The sequence below is a fragment of the Leptonychotes weddellii genome, chromosome 1, assembly GCF_054177405.1.
Source record: "Leptonychotes weddellii isolate Sample4059 chromosome 1, ASM5417740v2, whole genome shotgun sequence".
Classification (NCBI taxonomy): domain Eukaryota; kingdom Metazoa; phylum Chordata; class Mammalia; order Carnivora; family Phocidae; genus Leptonychotes; species Leptonychotes weddellii.
The window spans coordinates 31,139,918-31,163,647 of NC_138369.1; the positions used below are offsets into that span (position 1 = coordinate 31,139,918).

At 41.3% G+C, this 23,730-nt stretch overlaps 1 protein-coding gene across 2 annotated transcripts in view; it reads right to left on the minus strand.

The window, feature by feature from the left end:
• The window catches only part of LOC145721651 (uncharacterized), a 156,370-nt gene that overhangs the window by 64,705 nt on the left and 67,935 nt on the right, over positions 1-23,730 (minus strand). Inside the window, exon 2 of one of the 2 annotated variants that reach the window (XM_081820659.1) lies at positions 21,510-21,619. The exons of the other annotated variant lie outside the window; for it this stretch is intronic. Coding sequence (XP_081676785.1) covers positions 21,510-21,619 — 110 coding nt within the window. The remainder of the gene's footprint in view (positions 1-21,509; positions 21,620-23,730) is intronic. 2 annotated transcript variants of the gene reach the window in all.

A 23,730-nucleotide genomic window follows, 5' to 3' on the forward strand; every position in this document is an offset into this window, starting at 1 on the left:
TGGACTCTGAGAAACAAACAGGGTTTTAGAGGGGAGGGGGGAAGGGGGATTGGTTAGCCCACTGATGGGTATTGAGGAGGGCACGTACTGCATGGAGCACTGGGTGTTATACGAAAACAATGGATCGTGGATCACCACATCAAAAACTAATGACGTATTGTATGGTGACTAACATAACATAATAAAATTAAAAAAAAAAATAAACTACATTGGTTGGGTCTCTTTATTGTAGGGCTTTTCAGGGTCTGGAAAATATACATTTCAAACTTCAAGGGGAGGACATACAATAAAATTGCATCTTGCGTAGGAAATGATTTCTAAGGTCAGCTCAAACTGAACACTGTGTATGGTCACAATTAACACTGGGGATCCCTTAAGGAAAGTGCCACACCACTGAGTCTACTATTGCACATCATCATCAATGTGGCCAGTTTTTTCCTCCAAAGTTGCAACAGATAAAATTGTTTTAGAGCACCACATGAAAGAGTTGGCTTTTTTTTTTAATGGGCCACTTGTATACAAAGATGCTTATCTTTAAATAATAGAACCACTCTCAGCATGATGAGATACTTGAAAGAACTAATAGCTACCAAGGAATGGGGATTCAAGATATCAACTCACACTTACATCTTGAATTTGCTGATATGTACTTGATCTGACTTTGCTGAAGGTTGTTAGGTTGGATTTTTTTTTTTTTTTGCATTGTTTCTCAGTTTAACCTCTTGCATCTCATGTCCCCCAAGCCCCCAATACCAGAAGTTGTAATAGGTCCTGTGTTCCATGGAACGCATTTAGGAAAATGCAAAAATACTCAAACCATGGGTATCATGGATCAATCAATTAGAAGACATGTATGATGCTTTCTTAACACTAATTATGAGAAGTGTAGGACAAAGCCACAATAAGACACCACTTCATATCCATTAGGTGGGCTATTTCCAAAATGAAAAATAACAAGTGTTGGTGAAAATGTGGAAAAGTTAGAACCCCTGCGCATTGCAAACAGGAGTGTAAAATGGTACAGCCATTATGGGAAGTTCTGGCTAGGAAGTTCCTTAAAAAATTAAACATAGAATTACCATAAGATCCAGGAATTCCACTTCTGGGTATATACCCCAAGGAATTGAAAGCACGAACTCGAATGGTCAGTTGTACACCTGTTCATAGCTGCATTATGTTATATTGTTCACAGTAGCCCAAAGACAGAACTAACCCAAGTGTCCACTGACAGATAAGTGAATAAACAAAATGTGTTGTACACATCACCAGCACAGTATTCGTTTTTAAAGAGGGAATCCTGATACATGGTACATTGTGGGGGAATCTCAAAAACACTATGGTAATTGGAATAAGCCAGACGCAAAAGGACAAATATTATATGATGCCGCTTGTATGGGGGTGCTTAGAGTAGTCAAATTCATAGAGATAGAGAGTAGAATAGAGGTTATCAGAGGAGAAGGGGACTGAGGAATGGAAGTTATTGTTTAATGGGCATAGAGTTTCAATTTGGAATGATGAAAAAGTTCTGGAGATAGATGGTGATGATGGTTGCAAAACACTGTGAATATACTTACTGCCGCTGAATTGCACATTTAAAAATAGTTAGAATGGGGGGGGTGCCTGGGTAGCTCGGTCAGTTGGGTGCCTGACTCTTGGTTTTGGCTCAGGTCATGATCTTGGGGTTGTGTGATCCAGCCCTGTGTCTGGCTCTTCACTCAGAGTGGAGTCTGCCTGAGATTCTCTCTCCTCTACCTCTCCCTATGCTCACGTGAGCTCTCCCTAAAATAAAATAAATAAAATCTTAAAAAATAAAATAAAAATAGTTAGAATGGTAAATTTGACTTTATGTATATTTTACCACAGTAAAAGAAATGCTCAGGAAAAAAATTAAAAGAAGGGTAGGAGCAGAATTGTAGGGATGGGGATGGAGAGGGCCTAAATTGTTTATACAGAATGTCTCATTCTGCTGAAAAATATGAGCAGCTGACAAATCCTTGGCTTGCTTAGGTGACAATATCGTAGCTTGGAGGACAGAGGAAGCAACAAGGGGAAGTGTTATCCCAGGAAGAACTTTTGGGCGATAGAAAAATGAAGCAGAAAAGTGGTCACATCCCCTTGGAATTCAAAGCGGTATTGGCAGGGATGCTGGGGTCCTCACTCGGCTCCTCCAGGGCCTGATTGTGCATCCAGCTCAGCCTCACTGCCCCCACCCCCATGCTCACCCCCTTGCTCACCTTTCCACTCACCCCATCCACTGTGCACTCAGCAGCCTGAGTGAGGGCAAAAATACAGCATTATGCAGAGGATAATGTGACAAACTCCTGTCCACGTGCCCATTACCCAAAATGAACTAATGTTGTTCTTCACGTTCATCTACTCTTTTAAGAAATAGAACCACACAGAATTTAAACCCCCCCAGTTCACGCATGCGTATGCCTGTGTGTGTTTGTGTTACGTGTATCCAAAACAATATACCCTACAGTCTTGTGGTTTTTGCACTTTTTATAAATTGTATCATGCTGTATGTTACACTGCAGTCAACACTGTTTTTGAGATATTTTCACTTTGCTCCATACAGATCAGATCTAGGTCATTAATTCTTGTATAGCACACTATCATACAACCATATCATAGTTTCATTTTCCTTTCCTGGACTGATGGCTATTTGGACGACATCCAGTTTTTGGTCCTAACAAAGGATGTTCCAGTGCACACCCTTCACGGTCCTCCTTCGGGTCCCAGATCTCTCCGTTCAGTGACAGAGGCTGTCCCAGCACATTCATATTGTGGCTGCACTATGTACCTGCAGGACCTTCTCCTGCTCAGTGCAACTCTCTTGGGGGCATTTGATCTTAATTACTATGGCTTTATAAGAAATTTTGATAATTAGGGGAAACCCTCATTCCTTTTTCTTCTTTTGCAAACCTCTCTTATTAAATTCTTGAATTTTTACATTTCCATTCAATTTTAGAATGCTGTTGGGATTTTGTTTAGAATTGCAATGAATTTAGAAATCCTTTTTTGATAAAAATCAGCATTTTATAATACTGATCTTCCCTTTCCATGTATATGGTAGATCTGACCATTTCTTTAGTTCTTCTTTTGTGGTTTCCAATGACTTTTTCTCCTGAAGGAGTTGCACATTTTTTAAAACTTGACTCTAGTTTCTATGTAGTTTTGAGTGCTGAAGTGATTTTTTTCTAAAAACCCAAATCTGAAGATATCAACTATCCCTCCTTGAATGTAGGTCTCCTGAGGCTATCTATTACACTTAAAATAGAATCCAAGCTACTTACTGTGGCATGATTACAGTATGTGGCTTAGCCCTGTCTTCCTCTTGAACCGTATCTTGAATCTCATGTTAGTCATTAAGCTTTAGCCATGACGGTTTTCTTTATATACCCTAAACACATCAAGCTGACTCCACCTCAGGACCCTGCCCTTGCAGCTTCCTTTTAATGCAAACTTGTCCCCCAGATATGGTTTCTTCTTGCCACTAAGGTCTCAGGTCAGATCTCATCTCTCACACCATCCCTTCCCACCAGAGAATGGCCCTTCAATCATTCATAATGGCATAGCTCCTTCATTTCTTCACAGCACTTGTCACCATTGGAAATTAACTTGTTAAACTCTATTGGTGTTTCCCCATTATAGACCATAAGCTCTACACAAACAGGGACTCTGCTGTCTTGTTCTCTCCTGTGTCCTCAGCACCTCAAACAGTGCCTGGCACACACAAGGTATTCAATGAATAGGTGTTGAATAAATGAGTGAGCGAATAAATGAACTAACTTGGATCTCACCTCATCCCCTGGTTGATCCTTCTATGTTCTCTTGTATCAACAAAGAGTGTTCCCTTTCTCCCACTGGCCATACATGTCACTCAAGCAAATAAATAATATTCTGTAGACATTTCTAGTCTCCCAAAGAAATAGCTTGACTGCAGGAATATTTATAAAAAGGAATTCCAAAGGATTTGTGTTTTGCAAATCCAGGTTTCTAAGTTATATAGAACAGTGGAGGCCCCATTTTCTCATTCACCCTATTTCTACTCCCAGAGAAAACCATTGACAATTTGTGTGGAGTCACCAACTTTTTACACATTTACTTAGTATCTCTCTCTCTCTCTCTACCTACCTACCTATCTATATTATCTATTTATCACAGGTTAGAGAATTTGAATGATTCTTTTTTTTCTTTTATTCTTTTATTCTTATTGACAAACTATTATTTTTCAATGGATGCATGAATTTGTTAAGAAAGCTATACTGAACTGATTAATCATTGAACATTATATCAAAAACCAATGATGTACTATACCTTGGCTAATTGAATTTAAATAAATAAAAAAGAAAGTTAAAAATAGAACTACCTTATGATCCTGCAATTGCACTACTAGGTATTTACCCAAAGGATACAAAAATATATATTCAATGGGACACATGCACCTCAATGTTTATAGCAGCATTATCAACAATAGCCAAACTATGAATGAAGAGAGCTCAAATGTCCATCGACTGATGAATGAATAAAGAAGATGTGGTTTATATATACAATAGAATATTATTCAGCCATGGAAAAGAATGAAATCTTGCCATTTGCAATGACATGGATGGAGCTAGAGTGTATTATGCTAAGTGAAATAAGTCAGAGAAAGACAAATACCATACGATCTCATTCATGCAAATTTAAGAAAGAAAATAGATGAACATGTGGGAAGAGGGAAAAGAAAAAAAGGAGAGAGGGAAACAAGCCATAAGACACTCTTAACGATAGAGAACAAACTGAGGGTTGATGTAGGGAGGTGGGGTGGGAGTGATGGGTATTAAGGAGGGCACTTGTTACGATGAGCACTGGGTGTTATATGTAAAGGATGAATCACTGAATTCTACTCCAAAAACTAATATTGCACTGTATGTTCACTGAAGTTTAAATTAAAAAAAAAAAAAAAAAAGGAAAGGAAAAAGAAAAAAGAAAGCAGATTCCTGCTCCCACCTCTAGAGTTGATTTCACAAACCAGGGGTGGGCCCCAGAAATCTTCATTTTCAACAAGGACTCTCGATGACTCTGATGCAGATGGCCCAAAAACCACTCTTTGGGAAATGCTCATCCAAGTCAAGGCAATTTAACACCATCCTTATTTAAGACCATGTCTCCTCTTGAACACCAGGGGGCAGAGGGAGCCACATGTATGCCCAGTGTTAAGATGTCCCATCCCCTTTGTTCAAAAAGAGGGTGTAGCAGATTCTGCATCTCCATCAGGTCCCCAAGAATCTAATTGCTTATGAAGCCACATAAACCATCAGGGAAACAGCTCAAAACTGGCCCTGAGGAAACGTGAGCTCTCCACTCCACACTGCCCTGCACCTCAGTTTCTTCACATGCAAAATGAGAAGTTGGATCTGATCATTCAACAAGCCCCTTCCCACACTAGCATTTTATGAGAAACTTCAACATCTCATGGATTTCTTTGGGCTATGGCTGATTTTTTTTTCCCCTGTACCTTCCAAACTGTCTGGGATGGGCTTGTATTATTTTTATAATGCAAAAGAATCCTAAATATTTTAAAAGATTTTTCTCGTTCCTCCAGCAGGATTTTCACAAGCTGAAATGTTTCTGTTTCGGTGCTCATGTTCACTACTCTCCATGAATACAAAGAAACAACAAAAATCTCAATGTACCTAGGTCAGGGCAATTTAATGCCATCCTTGCTTGTTTGAAACAAATTTAAAATTTGCTTAAATAGGCAAAATTGAATCTGTGACTCTATACAAGATGATAAACATGGGAATTAAACAGCCCAAAGATTCAGTCTTAGCCCAAATCTCATACCACATGGAGAAATGAGCAATACTTGAATATTTAATATTACCCTGTAATTTTTTTTTTACACTTCGGAGCTTCAAAATGTCTGACAAAGTAATCCCCAAGCCATACTTAACAAAAGGAGGCAAGCTTCCAAAAAATCTTCCAGAGCAAAAGTAAACTCCTCAAAGCATGTCCCCTGCCATGAGTTTGTTGGGCACAGTGACATATGGAAAATAAACAATAGCAGCCAGAAAGAGTTTGGCTATTGCCCTGAACTGATGTCTGAGGAAAATGGCTTTAGGAAAAGAAGGTTGTGATTAGGAAATCATGACATTTCCAGCACCCACGTATTAGCATGTCTAGACAATCACAGAAGAGAGATGCAGGGTCTTTACAACTGGAGTTCCCCTCACAGGATATTTACAAATACTTAACTGCTATTCCAACCTTCAGAGTAATTTGGTCACTGTCCTACTGGCGGACCAAGGATGCAGACACCCAAACCTATCACTGCAGGTGGTCTCCTAAGAAAGACTTCCATCAGCTCGTTGTTGCTCAGGCCATAAAACAATGTATTCTTCCCAGCCTCCCCACCCCCGCCAAAACTTCCCATTCCTCAAACCCCGGCAGCACTACCTCTAGGACACGTCGCTCTGTTTGTTCGTACCTCTTTATTTCCAATGCTACCAGTCCACTCTAAGCCTAATCATCTTTCCCTTAGCCTATTTCAACAGCCTTTTTTATTAATTTCCCCACTTGACCCGAGACAATCTCTTCTTCACATAGTGGCCATATTTACATATCAGATAATTTCTTTCCCCTGCTTTAAACTCTTCAGGGTCTTCTCATTTTCTTTTTTTTTTAAGATTTTATTTTTTTATTTTCTTCTCATTTTCATGGAATAAAACTTCAACTCTACTCCCTCTCCACCTCTGAAGCCTCATTTCATGATGGTCTTCCTTTCACTCTTGATACTTCCCACATTGGTTTCCGTTTCCTTCCTTACTTTGCCAAGTCCATTCTCGCTTGCTGTCCCCACTGCCCAGATCACTGTTTCTCTAGATTGTCACATAGCTGGTTCCATCTCGTCATCCTAACTCAACATGCATGATGTTCCCTGACCACTATAGCCTAAATAATATCAACCCACTTTTGTGTTATTCTCTACCTCTGTTTATTTCCTGTATGATCCTGAAATTACATTGTTTACTTGATTCCTACTCATCCCTCCACTAGAATGTAAGCTCCCTAAGGAGGGAGAACTTGCTTGTCCCATTCACTGCTAAATCCCCAGAGCCCAGGACAATGCACATAGTACTCTGACTTTTTGTCAAATGAATGCCTGTGTTGTTTTAGATTAAATCAGGACCCAACTTTTCAGTGCTCCCCGTCCCTTCAGAATCAAAACTCAATTTCTGGCCCAGTTGTTAATTTACAGAAGAGACATATGCCTCTCTATGAATATCTGCATTGTTACTCTACAACTAGGCTAGATTCTCCGACACAGAGCTCATTGCTCTGAAAGCAGAGGATTCTTTGGAGATGTCAAATGAAATTCAAACCTCATTGACAAGCTCAGATGATCTGTACAGTGTGTCTTGACTTGGAGGAACGATTGTGTAGGTTGTCACTGCTGGAAGTGAAGGGCTTAGTCTGAGTGGGTTGATCTGTATGTCACATGGACTGAGGCAGGTAGATATTTTTAAAACACTAAGGAAATTTGCTAGGATATTCTGTGCTCTTAGCCAGGCATTCAACAGGGGGAAAGTTCATTTTGGGTCCAGATAAGAGGCTCAACTAATTTTAAATGTGCCCAAATCAAGGTAATTTCATTCTGACTTATAGAGTGAACCATATAATGGTAGTGACAGTCAATTTTCTGCACTGTATCATGATTTATAAATCATTTTTACAAATTCATCCTCTCTTTTGTTTCTTAGGGAAGTTCCGAAGGTTGGCCAAATGTAGTTACTATACCTATTTTAATATTATGTATATGAGACTCATAATCTAACAATGGGTAAATATTGAACATCGATTTGGAATCCAGATCTTGGAAGATCAGTTTCTAGAGTACTAATGAACCAACAAAAGATATTGCAAAAGGCATTTTAAAAATCAACTTTGTTGAGGTATGATTTGCATGCAATAAAACTACTCCCACTTCAAGTGTTCAGTTCATCAGATGTTGACATAGACACTTTTATACCTATCACCACAATCAAGATATAGAACATTTCTATCCCCTGAAATGTTCCTTCATGTTCCTATGTACTATATCCTCCCTCTTACTTCCTACCTTTGCCCCAGGTAACCACTGCTCTGCTTTCTGTCATTATATATTAGTGTGCTTTTTCTAGAATTTCATAGGAATTGAATCATGTAGTCTGAACTTTTTTGTGTGTCTGGCTCCTTCTGCTCAGCATAATATCTTTGAGAAACATCCATGTTGTTACACATATTAGTAGTTTGCTCTTTTTAAAATTGTTTTGTTTTATTTTGAAGTATTCTATTGTATGGCTATACCCCCAAATGGTTTAGCCATTCATCTCCTGGTGGATATTTGGATTGTTTCTTGTTTGGAGTTACCATAAATGTAGCGGTATGAACACTCCAGGACAAATTTTTGTAGGGATTTTTACATTTGTTCATTTCTTTTCTGTAAATACCTTGGAGGAGAATGGCTAGGTCTTATAATAAAGGTATTTTTAATTTTACAAAAACTGAAAACTGCGTTCTAAAATGGTTTTACCATTTTGTATTCCCACCAGCAATGTATGAGAGTTCTAGCTCTTCCACGTCCTTAGCTACACTTGGTATTGCCAGTCTTTTAATTTTAGCCATTTTTATAGGTATTTGCTGGTATCTCATTGTGGTTTGAATTTGTATTTCCTTGATGCTAATAATATTGAGCACCCTCTTACATGCTTATTGCCCATTTGTATAACTTATGCAAAGTGCAATTTTAGAGATAGGAAATATAAGTAATTTTATCTCTTCTGTGCAAGACTTTGCTTCATTTGAGAAGCAATTTTGAAAAATGTAACCCAAAAAAAGGATATAGAAAATATGCAAACTATAAAGATAAAATATATTGAGGCTATGTTAAAAATAATGAAAACAGTAATATGGTCCACATTTTATTGGCACTGTATTCTGTACTATGTGTTCATCTAATGCTCTAAGAAACCAGGGGGACTGAATTTGCAGAAAGGGGCTGAGATTGAATTAACTTGATCTCAGCAAAGAAGGAAAAGGCTTGGCTCTCTTCACTTCCAATTATTTCTCTCTTCACTAGACTTCATTTTATAGACCATAGGCTCAATTATTCACAGTATCTTTTTTTATCTAGCCTTGTAAAACTGTAAGGTGAATCATTATAAAATTAATATTCAACAGGCTTTATATAACTCTTCTTAATGCAATGCATAACTCAGATTTTTATCACTCCAAGGCCTCTCAAGATCTATAAATGAAATGAACTTAATAAAACACCGTGTATTTTTTTTCATTCAAACTTAAAACACCATGTATTTTAACTCTAACATTACCTGTGCAATCTCAACACCACAAAACCACTCAATTTAGACTAGACAACCAGACAGACGTCGATGACAGAAATGGACGGTACATAAAAGGCCAAGCTGTGCATGAAGACGCTTAGGATGACAATCAAAGTTGTGCTCTAACACATTTGTTTAGAGGGTCTCATGCTTCTAAAGAAAAGGAGATTATTTTGCTTCCAGAGCATTCACACAGGAATCACTATGCATTTTCTACACCCTGTGACCCTCGAAAAAGTTTCTGACTCCTAAGTAATCATCACCTCATAGGAGGAAAAATGTAGTGAATGCATCTACCAAAATCCACCCCCTAATCCCCCCCCCAATAAATGTACTTTATTTCTAACCTAGAAGGAATCTTAAAGATCATTCAGTCCAATGATCACATTTTACAGAAAAGGAAATCAAGGCCCAGACAAGTGAAATGACCAGTTCAAGGTCAGACAACCAGTTGAGAAGAGCTGGGTGTTAAATTCAGATCGCTGACTCCAACTCCAGAGTCTCAGTCTTGTGATTTTTCTTTCCAAGATTTTTCCCTCCTGTTTTCAATAGTTTTCTAGGGTAGATGTAGAAATTTTGTTTTCAATAGTTATACAGGGTAGATGTAGACATTACTGTCTTCTCTGATCTATATCAATGTCCTCAATTTTGGAAATACAAGAACTAAGGTTCACAACCATGAGGAAACATGGTGTGTCCAAGGTTAGGGACAGAGTAAGTGGCAAAGCTGAGACCAGGGACCACTCCTTATGGTTTATCGCTCAGGGCTCCTCTCTTCTTGCCTCGCTGCCTTTCTTCTCTGATGGGCAAGAGGGCTTCCTGTCTTATAACCATTAGGTGGTCGTGGCATGTTACGCTCCATTCAGACACTTCCATAAAGAATAAGTTATGCCAAGATCACTGGAAAAGCCCACCAGTCCCAGGTTTGCACCAAGGCTCTGGCAACCACCAGCACGCATCTGTTTAGGAGGATGCATGCTCGATTTTGACAAAAGACAGATGCCTGGTTTTTGTCGTGTTGGTCTGAGATAACCTCACGTGTGGAAAGAGAGTGCACGGCAGGGAAAGAGAGATTTCTTCCCCACACTCTCACATAAATGGGTTCTTTCTTTGCATAATGGAGCTCTAAATAAATAAAACACAAAATGCATGTTTACGTGATTACAGTTGTTGAGAAAATGGCTATAGAGTTTTATTCCTATTTGTATCCTCTCCAGGAAAATGGAATTCAACAGGAATTGTATAACGGTGAGAAGAAGGGACTATCATTTATTCCCTCATATGTTCAGTGGAAGTTTCTACATATTTACTGGGTGTCAGGCATATAGGCAAGGTGTCAGGGCTGCAACAGCATTCCGAAGAGAACGGTTTCTGTCTTCCTGTGAAGCCTACTGGGAAAGATGGACTATTAACAAGCACGTAATAGGTATGTATATACAAATAAGAAGACAGAGTTTAGGGAGCAAGAGGGCCAGGCTGAAGAATCCTCCACGGTATGAACATGCTGAAGTGGAAAGGGGACATGATTTGGAGCAGACCAAAGAATGTTGGGATTCTGTTTCCTGCCAGAGTAGGTGATCTTGAGCAAGTCACTTAAATTCCCTACTCCAATTTCCTTATCTGCGAAACAAAGCTAATAATTCCTACCCTATAGAGACTATGCCAGCTATTGAGTTAAAGTTTATTAAGTTCCCAGGGGAGCCTGGCCCAGAGTATGAGTTCAACACAAATGAATGAAAGAATCATTATCGAACATGCACTGGATCTCTAATAGTACCAGGGGCACTTGGGCAGAGAGTGATGAAACACAGAGTAAAGAGACATTAACCCTGTCTTCTACCTAGATAGACTGAGAATATATACTCTATTATACATATATACACACACATGTGTCCATGTGCACCTGCGTGTGTGTATGTATGTAACAAATACATAGCAAAGTCATAAAGAAGCACATTTGATGTGGCTGAGTCAAGGAGTGCTCTGCAACAGGACTGTCTAATAGAAATACACCACAAGCCACAAAGGAGAGGCACATAGACAATTTTCAAATTTCAGTAGCTACATTAATGAAAGTAAAAAGAAGCAGATAGAATAAAGTTTAATAACATATTTGACCCAGAGGCCTCTGGGTGGCTCAGCCAGTTAAGTGTCCGACTCTTGATTTCGACTCAGGTCATGATCCTGGAGCCATGCGCAGATTGGTTTTCTGCTGGGAATGGTTCTGACAATTGCTTAGCTCGTAACTCTGCGGCTAGAGAGCAAACTGGGAGCAAACTGTGGATTGAGCCCCATGTCAGGCTCCTCGCTCAGTGGAGAGTCAGCTTGAGATTCTCTCTCACCCTCTGCCTCTCTCCCAACTTGTACTCTCTTTCTCTTTTTCTCAAATAAATAAACCTTTTAAAAAAATAACATATCTAACCCAAGATAGCCAAAATATTATCATTTCAACATGTAACCATTATGAGTTCATTAATGTGATAGCTTGCATTCTATGTTTTTTTTTAAGATTTTATTTATTTATTTGAGAGAGCTTGTGAGAGAGAGAGAGCATGAGCAGGGGGAAGGTCAGAGGGAGAAGCAGACTCCCCGCTGAGCAGGGAGCCCGATGCAGGGCTCCATCCCATGACCCCGGGATCAAGACCTAAGCTGAACGTGGACGCTTAACGGATGGAGCGGCCCAGGCACCCCTATTTTTTTTTTTTTTTTACTAAGCCTCAAACCCTCTGTAAATTTTATACCTACATTACCACTCAATTTGGCTTAGCCACATGCCAGGTGCACAGTAGCCACATGTAGTGAATGTCTTCTGTCCTGGACGGTGCAATTCTAGAAGATTCTGGAGATGTGAGAGTTAGCTGAAGACAGAGGCTGCCAGGTGGGCACGTGGAAGGAGTGGAGCAGGAATGGGACAGGCAGGAATAGGAAGACTCGGTGTTTTTAAGCGCTCTCTCCTGGCACAGAGGTTTTGGTGCAGCACCTTAGAGAAGGCTCCTTCTCCTGGCTCATTTGGCCTCAGGAAGTCCCTAAATCTGCTTCCTGCTGGTACGGGGGCCACATGTGGATTTGGTGCTTACTCTTTGCAGGCCCCTTCAGGCTCTCAGATCGTCCTCTCCTTGCTGGCGCCCCTCACCTGCACACTGCCTGGGGTAGGGGAAGCACGGCTATGTATGAGCGATTTCTTCTTTGCACAGTCCGGCTCTAAATACATAAAGACAATGCCAGGTAAAGACTCGAGCTAGCCCAGCACTGGCTCCCAGAGCCATGAGGCCTGTCAGAACCCCAGTTTGCTCTCTAGCCACAGAGTTACGAGCTAAGCAAATGCCAGAACCATTCCCAGCAGAAAGCCAATCTGTGCATGGTCCCAAACAAGGGCTAGGTGGGCGCATGGGCCTGGCTGTGGGTAGTGACATTTGGTGGAGAGATGGACTAGGAAAGGGAAGGAGACAATGGTCTGACTCTTTGTGTGCACATCATGGCTAAGTCCGTTCTCTAAGGTGAGGTGGAGTAGGGAGACCTACTACAGGAATTTATGTACTATAATGGAATTTGGAGGATGAAGAAAGCACAAATGAGAAAGAAGTGTGTGTGAGGAGAGAGGCAGGAGCCCAGAAACCAAGAGTCATCTTGCTGGCTGTCCCCCAACCACTGGTATATCCTCACCTAAGGAAGCCGTTGAAGTGTCCCCTCCACCAGGGCCCATGATGGGTCACAGTGGTGGCTGGACCTACATCTGCCTCCTTCCCCTTAGTCTTGTCTTGTCCTGTAGCCCAGCGGTTAATAGCAGGGCCACAAATTCAGGCAAGCAACGAAATAAGAGAAGTGAATTGGGCGAGGAGGCAGGATGCCCATTCTCCCCACACTTCCCTGTCCTGTCCCAACAAAAAGTTACTATTGGTTTGAAAGAGGATGAATTTCAGAGCGGTTGCTAATCTCAGCTCAATAATATCTTTATCTGAATGCAAGTCCCCAGTGCAGAAAGAGCCACCCTCTGACCGACCCCACGGTCAATACGTGGGAATGGGGCCCCAGGGTGCCTAGATCTTGCAAACTTTGCAGCTTTAAGTAGGGACATTTTCCAGTTTTAAAATGTTTAGAACCAGATCAATAAATTTTATGCAACATTTTCCAGTTCTAAAATGTTTAGAACCATGTCGATACATTTTTAAACATCGTACTGGGCCACACTGTGTAAACCAAAGAAAACAGACTGTGGGGCTGCCAGCTTGAGACGTCTCCTCTAGTTCAAAGTCATGGTCCTGCTCCACCTTCAGGCAGTTTGTAGCTTCTCAGCTCCATTTTGTTCAGAGGCTTAATTCAGATCAGGCACATGAAGGGCTTAGCATAGTTTCTGGCAGACAGTAAAGGCAGTTAATAACTGGTGTCAGCTAGTTCTAAAGAACTTCTGAGATTTATTTCTAACCATTATATAGGGATCAAATCACAGGATGTCCCCAGAGACAAAACATCTGAAAGAGGGCTCCTCTCTTTCTTACTTTGTCAATTCATGAAGCTCAGTTTGGTTGCACAAAGGAAGTAAGGGGAAGAAAAAAAGGTCAGCCCAGGTGAAAGTCTAAGTTGGTGTAAGTTTTCTAGAAAGCAGTTTGGCAATGTCTAGCAAATAAAAGACTGAAAAAAAAAATTGTATGCCTTTTGACTCAGCGATTCCATTCTAAGGAATTCAGCCTAAGTAAAAAATGCCAGTTTTTCATAAAGAGTTAATCCCAAGAATTCCTATGACTGTGTAGTCTACAACAGAAGCAATTAAGAAGGGGCGCCTGGGTGGCTCAGATGGTTAAGAGTCTGCCTTCAGCTCAGGTCATGATCTGCAGGTCCTGGGATTGAGCCTCATGTCGGGCTCCCAGCTTAGCAGGGAGTCTGCTTCTCCCTCTCTCTCTGCCTCTTCCCTTGCTTGTGCTCTCTCTCTCTCTTTCAAATGAATAAATAAAATCTTTTTTTTTTTTTTTAAAAAAAGAAGCAATTAAGGAAATTAAATACCCATGAATAGGGAATTGGTTGCAAAATTTATGATACATGAAAATGTTTATCACAGCCCCCCAATGACTTTCAGAGCACTTGCTCAGTTCACTGTGTGTCTCCTGCAGTGAATGCCATAAGAGCAGGGTCCCTGGTCAGTCTTGTTCACATAACTGTACGCACCACTGTTCATGAGCTGTCACATAGCAGACACTCATAAATATTTAAATACATACAAGATAGCTTATGTGGTGTGATACCATTTTTGTAAAAAAAAAAAAAGAAAAGTAGACGTATTTTTCTGGAAGAATGGTATTAGTGCTTTTCCCTAGATCAGCCTCAAGCAAACCATGGTCCCGGGACTGGCAGCCAGTTTTTGTCAATAAAGTTTTATTGGAACACAGCCACACTCATTCTTTTACTCATTTTCTATGGCTACTTTTGCACTAGAAGACAGGGTTGAGTTGTTGCCACAGAGACTGCATGGCCTAAAAAGTTGAAAATATTGATTATCTGGCCCTTTAAAGATAAAGTTTGTTGACTCCTGCTCTAGATGGTAGAAGTTCTTTCTGACTGGTCTAACACCTCTATATGTATGTGTGTATCTGTGTGTGTCTTTCTATATGTGTATGCCTATGTATATATACATATTTTTTTACACTGAACACAAATTATTTTTTTAAACAAACAGAAATTAGAATTATTTTTACAAAAGAAAGGAAAGGTTGCAGGAAGGGAGGAGGGGGAGAGTGAATGGGAGAGGGAGGGAGGGAGAGAGGGAGGGAATTGCTTATCCATCTTTATCAATACAGAAAACTGTTCACAGTAAGTGAAAATTTTAAATATGTTATGAAGTATGGTTACATTTTTGTAACGACTGGATCAATCACTGAAAGGAAATGCGCAAAAAGGTTAGGTTAGCTGTATCAAGGCAAGGGAAATATAATAATGGCTTTTATTTCCCACTTTGCTCTTTGTTGTATTCTCTAAATTTTCCAGAATAAACATGCTTTGCTTTCATAATAAGAAAAGGAGAAAATAAGTGATGTTGAAAAGAAAGACAGCAAAAATAAAGTACCCAGTCTACAGACAAGGGGACATGTCCTTGGGGTCCCAGGGTGCACACTTCACAGCATACTGCCTGTCATTACTGAATTCCAATAAAATGAAAACATGGCCAAGATGGAGAGTGTAGTACCCAGGGCCACCTTTCTTCAGAAAGTATTATTGTTGGCCCCCAATCTGACCTGGATGATTTCTCTTTACATTAAAATTTTTTTTTTAATAATCCACTTAATTCTTTCCAAAGCACAGTTTACCATTTCTATCTAGATTACAAACTGTATTTGGAAAAGAGGTTTGCTGGCTTAGTAGTCAGACACTTACAATGCCCCCTACCATGGTCACAATGCCCTGATTTTAGTCTTAGCCAAGGTGGACAGTTCTGGCAATGCTGACAGCTCCCACTTCATGCATCAACTGTGTACCTCTCTGCTTTTCTGCCTCTGAAGCAGGTAACATAAGGTAACACCCCTGGGGGCAACCTTCAACAGTGAGGGAGTAGTGGATACCCCAGCCTCTGGGCCTCAGGATCCTGGCAGAGATGAAAACCAATTGCCCATAGAGACCATCTTTCTTGGCTTTTTCTCCTTCCCTTCCTCCCCTTCCTGTCTCTCTTGCTTCCTGGAAATCTCCTCTTGAATTAGCTTCCTGCACTGAAAATCTTATTTCAGATTCTGCTTCAGAGAAACTCCAACTAAGAGAGCTCATAAGCAAATATCAAACCAATAACACAGAGCCCCAGAAAGCTCTCAAAGATGGTGTGAAATCGAGTTCATCCATTTCTACGATCCATTCCTTCATTGTACATCTATTTAGTAGGCTGCTATATGGGGCCACACACATGCTGGGTGTGCAAAATGAACTAGATAATCACAGTCTATACTCATGGAAGACACAAGATGTTCAGCAGTGACCACGCAAACTGTACTATGAAAGTATAGGAAAATATAGGAAAGATTAATGTTGGGGAGGAAAAATAAATTGCCTCTGTCTTTCTGAGTTTTTAGCAGACACCCCTGTAATAAAAGACTAACAGGAGAAACATAAGCAGAATTTGTTAACATGTACACCTCATTATACACAGGAGATACTCACAGAAAAATGAGTCACTCAAAGAGATGGCTTAGAATTCAGGCTTAAATACCATCTTAATAGGGAAAGGGGTGGGGTACGGAGGCCCCCCAGGGACAGGAAATAATTTTTAGGAGATGAAGGGGCCCTTACAAGGTATGAGGTGGTGTCATGAGGAGGTATGATAGTTTGTGACGAAGTCTGTCTGGGTGTGGTGTTGACTTCTAGTCTCCTCTGCAATGGTTAAGACCCAACCTTCCCTGGTAGGTGATACTCTCGGGGAGGTGATCTATGCCAACTGAATCTTTTCAGAGGACCTATCTTAAGGCAGATAAGGGCAGTTCAGAGAAAGCCTCTTCCTATATCTGCTGCCTTTCAAGGACCTACAGCTCAAAATAATTAATATACCAAAGCAGTATATCTTGGGGTGGCATTTTCTGCTGGCCTTCCCTAACCCAGTCTGAGATGATTCAGCATGAGGTGGTGGCTGTTGTTGTTTTCTCTAGAGAGGGAGAGGGAGAGGGGGCATGGAAGGGGCAGAGGGAGAGGGAGAGAGAATCCCAAGCAGGCTCCATGCCCAGGGTGGAGCCCAACGCGGGGCTGGATCTCACAACCCTGAGATCATGACCTGAGCCGAAATTAAGAGTCGGACGCTTAACCGACTGAACCACCCAGGTGTGCCCAGCATGAGGATTTTAAGAAGACAACATGTAAACAGGGCCCTATGGGCCAGTTAGACAAAGAGAGGGAAAAGGCTTTGATACTTCTTCTGTTTGGGAAGACAGCAAGGAAGGTGGAGATGTGATGGGCTGACAAAGCATGTTTAAAAGGTTTGAAGATTTCAGAAAATACGTGGTCAGCAAACATTCTCCCCTTTCATCTCACATGAGTTAGATATCCCCAGAACTGAACAGGGGCTTGGACACCTTCAGGGTTTTAATTACCGAGAAGACCAAAGTTGGCCATAAAGATTTAAACATGGCCCTGAGGAACATCCTTGCTGTCAGAGGGTGTGCCTGGTGAATTCTGTTCTTGTTAACCAGGGAAAACGTGACTCTTCTATTGGGTGGCAAAAAGCACTCTAACTTGTTTCAAAGACCCACAGCTTCAGGTACCCCAAGATGTCACTTTAAATTGGTTTAAAGAGCACTCGCCTGCTGATTCCCCCAAAGTAGCCTCAGAGAATCTGAACCTTACAAACCCCTAGGGCACACACACTCCCTGAGAATCTGAATCAGCCCGATTCCTCCCAAACACGTGCACTTTTGCACAACGCTTTGTATGCTACGAAAATGCAATAAATACAACTTCGGTGCTTCTGTGTTCACGATCGATTGCCTTTTTTCTTGTAAGTTTGACTTATTTTTATTATTCTCACTGCATATTAATACTTCAAACATTTTAGTAAATTACGGTTCTCTGCTTCCTACTTCAGAATCATTTAACTGATTTAATGAGCTCTATCTAATTATTGCATTTCACCTTTCATATGAGATTGTAGGAGTGTTTGGGCTGAAATAGCTGGTAATAGCTCAAACACAAGGAAGGGAAGGAAATGAGCATGGGTAATGCTGGCCTCAAGACAATTCGTTTTATGCCAGACATCATTCTTAAGACATCTCATATATTCTTAATATATATATATATATACACACACACACACATATACACACACACACACGTATGTAGATATATGAACACTCCCATTAATTAATTCATTCATACATTTACTATCTATGCGCCGGTATCACCAAAGGCACCGGTCAGCTTAAATGGCTCTTTCTTAGGTCTGCGTCCCTCTACGGGGGCATAAAACACAGTGGTTAGGGACTCTTGAGCTAGACTGTGTATATTTACCTCCTGGTTTTACCATTTCTTAGCCCTGTGACCTTGGAAAAGCCAATTAACCAATGTGTGCCTCGGTTTCCCCATCTGTAAAATGGGGGTTATTATAGCAGTTACCATACTATATGCGAACATGAAATGAGTCAGTACATACAAACCAAGTAGGAGTGCCCAGGGCTAAACAAGCACTCCCTAATTGTTGCCTCTTTTTAGTTACTACTGTATTGTGTCTTATCTACAACACTCACAGCAATTGCGCTCATCAATTTCTATCTACTTACCTATCTAATTAGTTATCTATTACTGTTTGCCTCCTTCATCAAATTATAGGATCCACGAAGATTGACGCTAGATTCCCTGTGCCCAGCACTGGGCCCAGCAAATGCTTGTTGAATGAATGAACTAATGAATAAATGACTCTCTCCTGGGACACATGATCCTGCCACCCTCGACAAGCCTTTCACTTCAGAGATTTCCTTTGCACATGTCTATCAAATGCCATTTGTTGGAAATTCCACACAGTCTTCTATCCAGATGGTGCCAGTGACAAAGGGAAGGCATTCTGGCATGCAAGAAAGTTATGCTGCCAGATGACAAGCCAATTCACTGTATTATTCATCATCAAATGTTGTCAGCCAGGAAACTGATCATTGTCAGCTGAGCTCCACAGTGGTCAAGTGAAGCGGCTGATTTTTAATAGAAGTTAGGATCACATCATGAGAGATAGAGGGCGCCATGGTAGGCAGTGAGAAGTGAGAAGTTTCTCAGTCTTGTCTCGGCTTTGCAACCTTGGGCCAGTCACTTCACCTCTCTGGGCCTTTCAGCTTCCTGTTTTTATAAATGAAGGACACAAATTGTCAGCAGTAATGCCCAACCCTGGTGGTATGCCAGAATGTTCTGGAAAGCTTTTTAAAATACAGATCCCTCTAGGCCAGCAGTCAACAAGCTTTTTCTATAAAGGGCCAGAGAACAAATATTTTAGCCTGTGTGGGCTGTATGATCTGGGTTGCAACTGCTTCTACCCAGGTCCCCCACTGTCTAGTCCAAGCAGCTATACACAATCTGTACGTGAATGAGCGTGGCTGGATGTGTCCAGCTTGCCTAGGGCCATGGTTTGCTGACCCCTGTTCTAGGCCGTGTGTGGCCTCCACAGGGTGAGAACCAATTCTCTGCATATTTGCTAACGCTCTTCCAGATGATCTATAAGGGAACCACCAGACTGGGTGCTGCAAGTCTCCTTCCAGCTCTTACTAGGAGCTGTGATTCTACTTTTCTTCACTGTGAGAAGTGACTATTCTCAGTCAACACTATTTAGACAGTAATTTTAATATTCCTTCAATGCATCCCGTTTGGGTATTAGCTTTCTACATACGAAGTTTTTACTCTCTCAAAATTCAGTTCTCTTCTAGGAGAAGTTTGAACAGTTCTTTTCATTGTGTTGAAAAACACCTCGTTCTGTGCGTGATATCCCTTGTCAGTTCTTTGTAAGTGACAATTTATTACTAACTTGAAAATGAGAAATTTAACATTATTCCTTTTGGGCACTAAAGTGATACAATACAGGTGAGCCTTCCCTTGAAGAAAGGATAATACATAAAAATGTGAAATTATGAACCAGTTTAGTTAAGGAGTATTTATAGTTATTTGTGTTATAATTCCTTTGTTTAGAGAATTCCTCTTCCAACGAAGTCATGACTGTTGCCTGACAATACATCCTGGTTTTCTAGAAATAATGCCAGTTTTCACCTGTTGTCTCTTAAATTCACAGAGTACCCATTTTCATTCTCAAACCTACCCAAATTGGATGATAAATTGCATGGTCATCCTTGGTGGTGACCTTGAAGGAAAATAGTCAAAATAATTGCTCCATTTATTTTATACTTACTAAGAAGCAGGCACTGCTCTGAGGGCTTTATCTATATTGTCCCAATTGATCATTACAATATTTTGCTGATGGCTGATGTCCTTAGGTTGGGTTTTTCCAAAAGCAGACCCTGACACAAGGACTTGGGGACAAGTAGTTTTCTGGGGAAATGTTCCCAGAAGCAGAGAGAGGGGAGTGACGGAGAGAGACAGGGAAAGGAAGGAAGCCAATACACAGAACATTTTGAGTTGGTTATGACTGTGAATAACCAGGGCTCAATCTCTCTGGGAACCTTCTGAGAGGTTGTGTGAGCCTGCCTCAGAATTTTCCCACAGTGGGACAAGGAAGCTGCAGTTTTATTTCATAGCTCCCATCCCTAGTTGGTTGAGGATCATTCCTGGAAATATTCACTCTCCCTCCTGCGTATCTGGCCTGTCCACAGTTCAAGGAGCTCACTCCTGTGGTTAGAGAAGGAAGGCCCTCAGGTGAAAGACACAAAGAGCTTTGTCAGCCTGTGTGGGAAGGGTCCACAGACAACCCCCAGGGTAGGCCCAGGAGCACCAGTGGCATCTGCTAGCAGGACACTGATGCTTAGAGAACTTAAGTCATTAAGTCATTTGCCCAAAGGACTGGAGCCATGCAATCTGGCTCTGGAGAGTTTACCCTTAGCCGTAGTCAATGAGTTTTGTGTGTCTACCCCCGAGTCGATTGTGCATCACCCAGAATCTACACAGTGGCCTTGCTTCTGGTCTAAAAGGCCCTCGCAATGACCTACCTGCTGAGTTTCTGCAGCTGTACAACCAGGTGCTGTTACCTCTGTCATAACCACAGACTGAGGTACTCATGACCATGGATTCCCTCTGGCCTCTCCAGGGACTGTCAGGCAAACTCTTCTTTCTCCCACCATCTGTGCTATCCTGAGGCTTGGTAATTCCTTCTCCGACAACATCCCCATGAGATCAAGCCATCAGCTCGTCCCAAAACCAAGGCCTGCTCCCTTGTATATGACACACGTCCTTGTATTCGCCTTGTCTCCTTCCCTGCCTCACCCCTTTTTGCCCTCACCCCTGGTCCCTGGGATTGCACTCTCCAACAAGGTGTCAGCACCTGAGCTTTTATTTTGTAATTGGGCATAATCTACCTGCAGTAAGTTTTGACAAATGCAAATACCTAGGTAACCCACACCAGCATCCAGATCTAGAACATATCCATCCGCCCAGAAAGTTCCTCGGGCCCTTTCCTGGTCAATCCGTTCTTCTCACCCCTCTCCAACCACTATTCTCCTATCTTTCAACATTACAGAGTGACCCCCACCATACCATGGGGCTCCTGAGGGAAGAGCACAGCATCCATAAATTCCTCTTGGTGGAGCAAGTGACTCTTGATCTCAGGGATGTGAGTTCCAGCACCACGTTGAGTGTAGAGATTACTTAAAAATAAAAATTAAAAAAATCTTAAAAAAAAAGAAAAAAGAAAAAAACAAATCTAGCCAGAATCTGATCAAACCCCTATATCCAAATACCAGGGACCAATTGACAGAACACAGTGACTTGAACCATGGTGATGAAATCAGCAAAATCCAGACAGTGAGCAACTCTATAGGTCAAACAACTCAATTTCTCTAACATACAAAATTACAAGGGGAAAACAAAAGAGATGGAGGCGAAACTGATAGATTAAAGGAGGTCTAAAAGACATAACCATTCTCAACAGATTGATGTTACTTGGATCTGGATTCAAACAATCTGCAAAAAATTATATATATATATGCAAAAAATTATATATATATATATATGAGACAAAAGACAAGGTAAACAATGATGGGATATATGATGCCATTAAGAAATTATCGTTAACTTTAAAGATATGACATTGGCATTGTGGAAAAAGAGACCTTACCCTTTGGAGATACACACCAAAATATTTACCAAAAAAATGATATGCTATCTGAGATTTGCTTCAAAATGATAAGGAGGGGGGGCGTCTGGGTGGCTCAGTCAGTTAAGCATCTGCCTTCAACTCAGATCATGATCTCAGGGTCCTGGGATTGAGACCGGCTTCAGGCTTCCTGCTCAGTGGGGAGTCTGCTTCTCCCTCTCACTCTCCCTCTGTGTTCTCTCTCTCTCTCTCAAATAAATAAAATCTTTAAAAAAATGATAAGGAGGGGAGAATGGGCATATTGATACAGCGCAGCTGGTCATGAGCTGAAATTAGTAGAGCTGGGTGATGAGTACAGAGGTGATCATCCTATCATTTTGTCTTTCCGTATATTGACTTTGTTTTCGTATACGGATGTAAATACATATATTTTGTAGTTGGACTTTCCATAATTCAAAGTTAAAACAAATAAACAGAAAGGCAGAGAACTCTTTTAAAAAACAAAACCTGATGTGGAATTCCCATCCTGAAAAGAGGTTTTTAAACTGCTACTTCTCAGGCAAAGTGAAAGGCAGGGACCCAGAACATGCCTTACTTGCTTCCATCTCCCTCCCCTACCCCCCTGGAGGCAGCTTGAATCACGCTGGTGGGGCAGAAAGGACTCGGGCTTTGGGACCAGGGAGACAGGGACTAGTGCCCTACCTCTGCATCCTGACAAGTCACTTAGGTTCTGTGACTTCAAATTCTCCAGCTCTGGAATGAGGCTAACATTACCACCTTGAGCACTGATTAAGAGAGCCAGCACCTGAGTGGGGAGTACTGTGGTTTGGACCCAAATCCATCTGACTCCAAAACCCATGGTTGGAAGCACTATGATGCACCACCTCCGTAATGAGATCTCACTGTTTGGAACTGACCTTGGAGATTCACAGCCAGTTGTTCACTGGGGACAGTAGGACATGTGGTCCCCCAAAACTGCTTCCATTGTTTGAATCCTAGTGTCATCATTACCAGTTATGTGACTGTGGCAAGTCACTTGACCTCTTAAGCCTCGGGTTTTTCATCTGTAAAATGGGGTAATAACTACATACGCCTAGGGGTTTTAGTAGGAATAAACACAAGAATATAAGCACAATGGCCATCTGTTCTTTTTGCCTGCCCAGGAAACATGCTGTCTTCCCTTGGCATAGTCCCTTGATGCTCTTTACAAGAATCCGACTGTCCTAGTCAGTGGTGTTTGAGCAGGAATGACACTACTCTTGGTTCCAGGGGGGGCGGATAGGACTTGTGTCTAGGAGCCCCGTATTCTCCTAGCCATGACTGGCTTAGACATGGGTTTGGGATTCACACTGGGTCAATGGGATCCCAGTGTGGGACTCACTGCTGCCAACTAGAGTAGTCCCCCTCATCTGCACAGGCATTCTATGGCTTCAGTTACCTATAGTCAGCCCTGACCCAGAGCCAGATGATCCTCTTGACAGATTGGTCAATAGCAGCCTAACCCACTCCGTCACAATGCCTGCATCATTCACTTCGCTTCATTGCATCAGGCAGTTGTAGGCATTTTATCATTTCACATCATCACAGGAACAGTGAGTACAATATTATATTTTGAGAGAGAATGACCACATTCACGAAACTTTTATTAGAGTATATTTTTAT